We start from the raw sequence: 9245 nt of genomic DNA on the forward strand, positions 1-9245 counted from the left end.
AAGAGCTGCAGAGAGGCACAGGGGAGGAGGGAGATCACAGAGAAGGGGGTGGGGGGGGGGGGGGGGGCGAAATCATCCCATCCTCTTGTCAGCAGGAAACTGCTGCTTGAATCCGTTTTCCTCGGCACTCAGATGTGACGGGATAAAATGCTGAAGTTCTTCTCTGCGCGGGACGACGAGAACGAAAGCCTTCTGGGGGCAATAACGGAGGGTAAGAGAGGCTGATCTCAGCGGGGTGTGGGTGCTTTAGCCTGCTCTCCGTTCATCTGCTGGGTGTTTTATAGGATGATGATACTGCGCGTCTGTGTTTGTCACTGGAAACCGCTGATACAGCATTTGGCTGCGCGCATAGCCCGCATCACCTGAAACGTATCCTTGTGTGTGTGTGTGTGTGTGTGTGTTGCGCTGCGCTGCGCACATTCCCGTGTGAGGACAGGCTGCGTACATACACACGCTGTCAGCAGACCGCTCAAATGTCTCAACAAACATCACCTCAGTGAAGTGTCCTGCGTGGGCTGATGTAACGGGTCGGGGTTGGGGGGGGGGGGGGGGGGGGGGGGGGGTGTCGCATTGCCGCCGTCCTCGGTGCCTGCGAGCGCATTCAACATTTGCACGTGTGTTGAATGCGTCACTGTCCCACGGAGCGAGTCCACTCGGTGCAGCCACGCAGCCGCTCCGGGAAATCTTCACTGTGGGGCCCGCAGCAGGACCGACGCGGCCACAGCCTTTTCTTTTTCTTTTTTTAATTTTTTTTTTTTTTTTTTTTTTTTTTTTTGTGAAGGAGCTGCAATGCAGCTTAACCTGGAAAAGTTATATTTACAGCTATATTTTTACAAATAGATCCTTTCCACCAAATATGTTGCAGTTTAGTGCCAAACCTTTTATCCTACAACATTTCTGTATGAGCTGAACGGGCTGTGATTGCCTGGCTGCTGTACCTGAGTTCTTCAGTGCTTGTTTTAGTCTTTTCAGTGGCTCATGGGTCATAACTATTCATGAATCGCTGGGATCACCGGGCTCAGTGAAACACCCGCTCTGGATGCGTTAACTCCCGTTGCACTGCATGGCTGTAATGTGCAGTAATGATTATTATGTGGTCATCATGTTAGGAAAGTGCTGCCGCAACAGTAACTGCCTTTCTGTAAGAGAATGGAGGAGTGACTATATTTACATTGAAGCACACAGTCCTTTACATGGAGTGCACACACAGGTTATTAGTTTTATTACCATACACATTTGTTCATGTGTATTTGCTCTGTTACTGAAGGCATTTAAAATGGAACAATATTTAAAAAACAAACAAACAGCCACTGTTTTTAGTTTAAACATCTGCTAATTAATAACCTGCAAATCCTCAAGGTACCATAAAGGCATTCAATATGAGATACTATACAGAGCCAATTAAACACAGAACCAATACTGAACTTCTCTGGGGAACCAGCAGCTATGTGGTGTCATCAATCGCCTCTACAACTACGGTTCTACATCAATAGTCCACATAGCTCTGCCTTCTGCTCTGTGATCAGCTCAGACACAGCTCTCAAGGGCGACCACGTGGTAATGCTGCCCTTAGTGATGATTGAAAGCCACGAGTCGTGTTAGAGGTGTTGGTATATATTAATACATGCTGTTAAATGGCCACTTAGCACACGTGAACACTTAATGAGTCGTTATTAGTGAGTGTGCATGCATGCATGGTGCGTGTAAGTGTGTGTGCACTTGACAGGAAGAGAGATAGAGCCATTGAGTGTTCATGATATCATCATGTTCCCCTCGAAACAGATGAAGGAGACAATCCGTCTCTTCAGGACACCAAGCATCACTGGCTGAACAGACCCTGCCTGCTGGTGCTGAAAGATGGGGATGTGTCAAAACCTAGACTGGGTTGCAGACAGATCAGACCAGAATCTCCTTCTAAAGCCGCTTCAGATGCAACGGTCAGATCCACTTTTGCGCCAGATGGTGAGCAGAAAGCATCGGAGCATCCTGCCAAGATTGCTTCACCATCCCAGCTGGAAGAGGGCAGCTGCACTGTGACCGCCATCTCCTCATGGGGCGAGAGTTGTTTTGGGGAGTCATCCAGCCCCCTGGTGCTGAGCCCTGCTGAAGCTGCATGGCCGGAGGAGGAGGCGGAGGTGGAGAAGAAGAAACCCCAGGCTCTCCCATCAAAGGAGGACTCTGTGATTGAGGAGAAGGAGCTGGAGGAGAGCGGGCTGGAGCAGCAGCAGCAAGAGCAGCCCTGCAGCTCAGAGGCAACTGCAGCGCCTTCTACTCTTTCACATGAGGAGGCATATGGCAGGGTGTCCAGGGAGCTCCAGAGTCAGGTAAAGATGGCCAAATCTAACGGAAGAGATGAGACAAAGGCCGGCAAGGCCCAGGCAGCCAGTGGGGAGGGAGCCGTGGGAGAGTCAGCAGCCTCCCCTGGGGATCCTGATAACGAGTGCCAGCCGAGCCCTGCTGGCATCCTGTCCAAGGATCGGGGCGGTGTCCTCGGGGAGGTAGCACCAGTGTGGGTCCCTGATGCTCAGGCACAGGTCTGCATGAAGTGTGGGGTAAAGTTCACATTTACGAAGAGGAGGCACCACTGCCGTGCTTGTGGGAAGGTGAGGACAAATTTTATATTTATGTGTTGTGCAGCATTTAAAATAAAATGTAATAATATGTCCCCGAGTGACTTGATAGTTGAAGTGTGTGTGTGTGTGCGCGTGTGTGCATGTGTGTATCGTCAGGTATTTTGTGCACTTTGCTCCAGTCTGAAGTTCAGACTTACACATCTGGATGGCAAGGAGGGACGAGTTTGTGTTTCCTGTCACTCAACTCTCATCAAAAGTGAGGACTCTCTTGTTATTTCTTGTTAAAGTGAACAGATCTTAAATAAAATCTTGTGTAAGTAATTCTGACATCTTGTCCTCAGGGACACCTCCAAGGGGAAAAAGGAGGGTGTGGTTTGCCGATGAAATCCTCGCCAATAAGCAGTCAGAGTCTGCTCCGACCACACCAGTCAGAGGGCCAACGTTCTCACCGCTGATGAGACGAGCGCTGGGCGGGCCGATCAGAAGCCCTGTGGGTTCCCCGCAGATCAGGAGAACCCTGCGGCCACATGGGACATCTATTAATGTAGGATCATCCAAAACACGACATCACAGACGGACTACAGAGAACATGATACTTGATTGAGGGGAAAATGAATCATAAGCGTAATGTCAGCGTGTAGGGTTCTACATGTCAGATTGTTTGCAAAACATAGATATCACAAGAACCTGGGCCCACTCCTCTGTGTCCCTCTTCCTCCAGGAGGCCTGTGGTCCTTATGGCTGGGGCACCACAGCTTTAGTGAACAGTTCTGCCAACCTCATCCCCTTGGAAGGCCTGCCTCCCATCCTCACCTCCACGGGAGTCAAAGGAGGTACGACGGGTGCAATCCAATTTGAGCGTCAGAATCAAAGATTCAGCAAAAATGACTTTGCCCTTTTGTTCATGGCAGCATAGATACTGGTTATTTCCTCCTCTTGAAATATGCTGTCATGCCTTGCTCAGCGTGCATGGAGGAGAGGCAGAAAGAGATGGGAGTTCCAGGCAAATGACAAAAGAAAGGGCAAATGTTGTAAAGTGACAGCAGCAATTACAGCTGAATAACCTAAATGAAAACCTCTAAGCTTGTCTGTACTGAATGGAAGATTAATCAGTGATTCCTGCCAGCATCTGTCACCCACAACTACTTTTCAGCAAACAAAGGATGCCTTTTAGGTGTTTACATCCCTACAGTCACCTGAAGGTAGCAGGACGCACACACACAGTTATGTTACATTTGCAGCCTCAGATTTAGATTTTTTGGTTTTTATTAAGTGCCAAAACATGGTGGTTACCAAGATGAAATCACGCATTACCAACACCAGGCTGCTGCAAAATCACCACAGAAATGTATGTGGTTCAGAACACGTCAGACCAGCTTTTATAAACACCCCCTGTGATTTGTATTCAGTTTATTTTTGTCACAATGCCACTGAGCAAGGCACTTATTCTGGAAAGTGACAAATCTGTGGCGGTGCTCGGCAGCTCTCAGGTGTTCCTTTATTGTATAAATATGTTGATTCTTCCTACTTAATGATCATGGCTACTCCCTGGCGCTGCTACTGTAAATAATAATGTGGACCCATCTTGCCTGGTTAAACAAAGGCGTTTAAATGATGGCATTAATAAAAGCTGCCTGTCCTGGCATCTTATTTAGAACCAGGTGTAGACAATGGTTATTAATCCTTATACAGCTTTATGTAATTAAATTCCCCACATGAATCTTTTATGAAGCTAGTTTCTTTTTCTTTTTTTTTTGAATGGCTCTTGCAAGCTCAAAGCATTAGTGCGTGCCAAAGACACTATAGTCTAAAGGCAGTGATCCTATGTGTTTTTCCTCAGACTACACTGTGGAGGAGCAGCCCTCTGAGATGCTGCTTATTCAGGAGCTGGAGAGCGGCAGGCCTAAGCCCCTGGTGTTTGTCCTCAATGCCAACCTACTCGCTATGGTCAAGCTGGTTAACTGTACATCTTTTTATTTCATTTTCACTGAAGTACTAAATCATTTACACTGTCTGGAAAAGAGCTGATTTGAAAATTCAAATAGAAAAGGATCGCTTTTACACTACTTTTACAGCTTTTACAGTCACATTCCTACACTACACGTCTCTATTTTGGAATTGATATTCTCTTTGAAAAATGTCCTTGTAGACCCCTGAGGTTGTGCCTTGATTGTGTGACAGATGTGAACAGGAAGTGCTGGTGTGTGACGACAAAGGGAATGCATGCCGTGGGCCAGGTGGAGGTGGTGGTGCTGCTGCAGTGCCTGCCTGAAGAGAAAAGCTTCCCCAAAGACATTTTCAGCCACTTCATCCAGCTGTACAGGGACACCCTCACAGGTTGAGGCCACTCCTGCTAACATGCATGCATGCAGTTATTCCAACTGGTTATTTTGACGGCGCTGTCTCAATCCACTGACTGTCATCTCCCTTGAAGTGCTTATTCTACTACGATTACACGTCTGTCTTTTTCCTCTTTTTTTTTCCTGCAGGGAAGGTTGTGAAACACCTGTCGCTCTCCCTGTTCGGCAGTTGTTTCTTAAGCAGTGAGGAGCATGCAGGCTTCCTGTATGTTCAATCCACTTTCCAGTCCCTGCAAGGTCTACCTCTGCCAAACCAGCCCTACCTCTTCGGCCTGCTGGTCCACAGAGCAGAGGTGGCCTGGGCTAAAGCCTTTCCCTTGCGTCTCATGCTGCGATTGGGGGCTGAGTACAGATGTGAGCCAGGTGTTAGTAGGAAATCTTGCAACTGTAAAGCTACAGGTTTTCTCTCAAGTTACACATTGTCTTTCTCTTTTTCCAGTTTACCCGTGTCCCCTGTACAGTGTGCGCTTTAGGAAGCCCTTGTTTGGGGAAATAGGTCACACCATAATGAGACTACTGGTGGTGAGTGAGATTTTGTAACAACTTCTGTTTGGTGGTGTTGCAAAACCACATTTGTCACCATTAATAGGAAGTTTAGTGTTGTAACTTTTACCAAACTTATCCTAATAGATCCTGACTTTTTCCTCCCCGTGCTGTTCCAGGACTTTAGGAATTACCGTTACAGTCTACCAATGGTGCCGGGGCTCAATGTGGATCTAGAGGCTCAGAGGACCTGCATAAAGATACCGACCACTGGGTATAACGAGGTAACATTAAGCCATCAAATGCCTCACGGTTATTTGCTACAGTTATGTCCTTTTCATCGTTTGTCATCCTTTCCCCTCTCTGCTCACTTGTCTCGCATTAGCTAATGAGGGCTCTGAATAAGTCCAACGAGCATGTGCTGGCCATAGGGGCGTGCTTCAATGAGAATGCAGATTCCCACCTCATCTGTGTGCAAGGAGATGGCGGCCAGTACCAGACCCAAGCCATCAGCATCCACAATCAGCCACGCAAAGGTGGGGCCTAACATGACACTGGAGGAGAGATCACAATATCAGAGTCTGGACTTAATGTCCTGTAATCAAGTCATAATGGAGGACATTCACTGCAGTCAGACATTTCATTAGGGGGTTCCTGACTGACTGATGCTGACATGGAAACTTTGATGCTTATTTGATTTATTACAATAAAAAGTAAAAGAAATCAGCACACTCTGATTTTTCATTAGTTCAACTCCAAAAAGCATTTGATGCAATCTAATCTAATTTTAACACTTTATTTAATTCCATGTCAAATATTTTAAATATATATATATATATATATATATATATATATATATAATTTTAATTTTCAGCATTTTAAATGAGTGGAGTGAGCATTTGGTGCATGATTACAAATGCATGTTGTGCATCCAAATATTGAATGAATTAAATTTTATTCTAAATCGCAACATTCCCAAAGATATGAATTGTGTTATAACGTGGTCCATGGAACTGCATATAAAATAATACTCAACATATTTCAATTTGCTGCCATACAGAATGTTATTATGTATTTTAATGTTGCGCAGAATTTAAGGCGCACTGAAACAAGCAGATATAGATAAAGACAGAACTTTGTACATACAGTTAGTAGTTCATCTGGAAACTGCCCAAGGGCAAATGTAAGGGACTCAAAGGGCAGCAAGTGGCTAACTGTAGCAAAGTCAGTGCTGCACTTTCCCTTATATAACACTAGATGATGCTACATGTCTTTCTTTCTTTCTTTTTCTTTCTTTCTTTCTTTCTTTCTTTCTTTCTTTCTTTCTTTCTTTCCAGTAACTGGATCGTGCTTTTTCATATTCAGTAGTGCTCTGAAAGCGTCTGCAGGGTACCTGGCCAAGTCCAGCATTGTAGAAGGTAGGATGTCCACTCAGAGGGAGTCAGCTTCGCCTTGACTTTTCCCTTCAATGGAAATTCCTTCTTTGCATGTTTTACGTAGTGCATGTAAACATCCCTGCCTTCAAACTGGTTCATTCAGAATGTGTTGATCTTTGTATGTGTGTGTCTGTGTACATTTTAACAGACTGTTTGTCAAGGCGTGTGTGCATGTTGATGTACGTGAGTGTGTGCGTGTGTTTGTCTCCCTGTTGGTGTCTGTTTGTGTGTTTCTCCTGTATCGCTGTCCCTTCTCCCCAGATGGTCTAATGGTGCAGATCACCGTGGAAACCATGGCTGAGCTCCGTCGGTCTCTACGGGAGATGAAAGACTACACCGTCACCTGTGGACGCCTTGACCAACCAGACAGCCAGGAGCTGGTTTGTGTACAGTGGGTGGAGGAAAAATGCACTGTGAATAAAGGGTGAGTGTGTCCACCTGTTTGAAGTTCACGTGGTTGTTGTTGTGCTCAAAGAGGAAAACATGACAATCAGCTGTTGGTACATGTAGCCATTTAAATGTTTGTGTCCCTCAGAGTTATAAGCCCCATCGATGGGAAATCCATGGAGTCCATCAGCAGCACGAAGATGTTCCAGAAGTCAGAATACAAAGAAAATGGGAAGATCATCCGCTGGACAGAAGTACATATGATGATCTGATGAGAATATCAACTTAAGTCCACCTGGACGTGTCTTCCTCCCCTTGACATTTGTGTGAATGTGTTTTGCAGGTGTTCTTCTTGCAGAGGGGGGATCATCCCAAAGGAGGAGCGACAGACTCTGCTGAACACAACCGGCTAACAGAGCGGATTGCCCGAGCATTTTGCCTAGCACTGTGCCCACACCTCAAACTGCTCAAAGAGGACGGGATGGCCAAACTGGGGCTGCGAGTCACCTTTGATTCTCAAGAGGTCACAAAAGATGTTCAATACATCTGGTTAAAATTGGCCCCATATGTCCGCCTCCTACTTAAAACAGAGATCTGGCAGAATAGAAAAAAAAACCTCTTAAATCCTAAAATTAAATCCTTTTCCTTGGACCTTTAATTGTTTTTCAGTAATCATTTATTCTAATTTTTTATTTTGCTGTAAAATATTTACTTCCTATGTGTTAGAATAGGCAGCATTCTGCTAACAATGAGAGAATGTGGTGTGAACATGCAGCATATGACTCACGTCATGCATAGCTGTAAAGCTAATTGTTTATAAGCTCCTGGGTGTAACTATACTAAAACTAATTAGTGGTTTGCTTTGTAATTTCAGGTGGGATTTGTGGCTGGGAGCAATGGGCAGCCCCTCCCAGCTCAGTATCTCAATGCCCTGGATAGCGTGCTGATCCCTGTCATACACAGCAGGGGGCGCAAGAGGGGTGACGAGCCCATTGTGATGGAGCTCATCTTCTACATCCTGGAGAACATCACTTAAAGCGCACACACCCCACTATCTCATCTTTTTAACCCTGACCACAACTCTGGCTCCAGAACGTCTCATCGGTGCTGCCATCAGTTCCAGGGCAATAAAAGCATTCAAAGGGCGAACCAGACCACATCCAAGGTCTGCATCCATCTCATCCACTCACGAGTAGAGAGAAGTGGTCTGACTCTTTAGTGGTTTTCTGATATCACTCTACCCTGCAGCAGACAATCTGGGTACGCATGAAACCTATGATGGACCATCAGATCAGGGTGCTGTCCTTGCACTGTAGTAGCAACTTCATAGCTTGATATCATTCATGTCACAATGTTCATTACAATTTCCAATATGGAGAATACCTTTAATGTGGGAGCTGGATTCAGCCCCATGACCCTAAAGCAAACAGAAAAAGAGAATGACTTGAAGTACTGTATGTAGTAGAACTGTAGCCATTTATTTGATGCACACTGAATGAATGCCTGAAGAATGTTTTCATACTGGATGTATTTTAACTGACTGCTCATGAAATGTAATGTCAGCCTGGAATTAAACGCGCAACAATGACTGAATTACTGCCTGTTCATCCAGGACCCTCTGCACAACACTCAGCACATTTGCTCAAGTGCAATTTGAAGTGCTTGTATTTTAGAGAACCATTGCCACTACTTAACACCTCCTTTATACCTCTACTAGGCCACATTTAGGAAAGTGGAAATTCAGGAAATATTGCAATATTTGCACAACAGCTTTAATTACAGGTTAGTTTGCAGATTAAAGTTTTACACATAAAATACATTTTTATTAAGTATGGTGCATTGCTGTACAGTGGCTCAATGGTTCACAACCTCTGACTTGTATCACCTTGAACTCACCGTCTCAGGTTTAAAACATCTGAATTAACCTACAAGTGATTTTCTCTCCTCACATTGTTTGAATTATTTTTGTTAGGACATAACCATTTTTATATTACCCGTATCCCTAT

General features: G+C 45.2%; 1 protein-coding gene across 2 annotated transcripts; it reads left to right on the forward strand.

The window, feature by feature from the left end:
* The first annotated feature begins 73 nt into the window (after positions 1-73).
* On the forward strand, positions 74-8826 carry zfyve9b (zinc finger, FYVE domain containing 9b). Of its 2 annotated transcripts, XM_071487620.1 has the most exons (16): positions 74-211; positions 1783-2603; positions 2730-2829; positions 2915-3117; positions 3295-3406; positions 4414-4536; positions 4755-4910; positions 5063-5287; positions 5373-5455; positions 5596-5700; positions 5802-5952; positions 6754-6834; positions 7114-7276; positions 7388-7493; positions 7583-7762; positions 8114-8826. In XM_071487620.1, the coding sequence occupies exons 1-16, from the start codon at positions 148-150 to the stop codon at positions 8273-8275; spliced, it is 2835 nt and encodes a 944-aa protein (XP_071343721.1). In that variant the 5' UTR covers positions 74-147; the 3' UTR covers positions 8276-8826. The 2 variants fall into 2 exon arrangements, with proteins under 2 accessions (XP_071343721.1, XP_071343722.1); XM_071487621.1 differs by lacking the exons at positions 7388-7493; positions 7583-7762; positions 8114-8826 and having other exon boundaries at positions 7001-7256.
* Positions 8827-9245: the final 419 nt, after the last annotated feature.

This window comes from Trachinotus anak, unplaced genomic scaffold, assembly GCF_046630095.1.
Source record: "Trachinotus anak isolate AG129_WGS33_773 ecotype Australia unplaced genomic scaffold, CSIRO_AGI_Tana_v1 ptg000010l, whole genome shotgun sequence".
NCBI classification, from domain to species: domain Eukaryota; kingdom Metazoa; phylum Chordata; class Actinopteri; order Carangiformes; family Carangidae; genus Trachinotus; species Trachinotus anak.

What these genes read in the sequence shown, in the direction of transcription:
- zfyve9b (XM_071487620.1), top strand. Translation starts at nt 148, where the DNA reads ATGCTGAAGTTCTTCTCTGCGCGGGACGACGAGAACGAAAGCCTTCTG. An exon ending in GTACAGGGACACCCTCACAG is followed by an intron (nt 4,911 to 5,062) that starts GTTGAGGCCACT and finishes TTTTTCCTGCAG; the next exon opens with GGAAGGTTGTGAAACACCTG. An exon ending in TCACCTTTGATTCTCAAGAG is followed by an intron (nt 7,763 to 8,113) that starts GTCACAAAAGAT and finishes TTGTAATTTCAG; the next exon opens with GTGGGATTTGTGGCTGGGAG.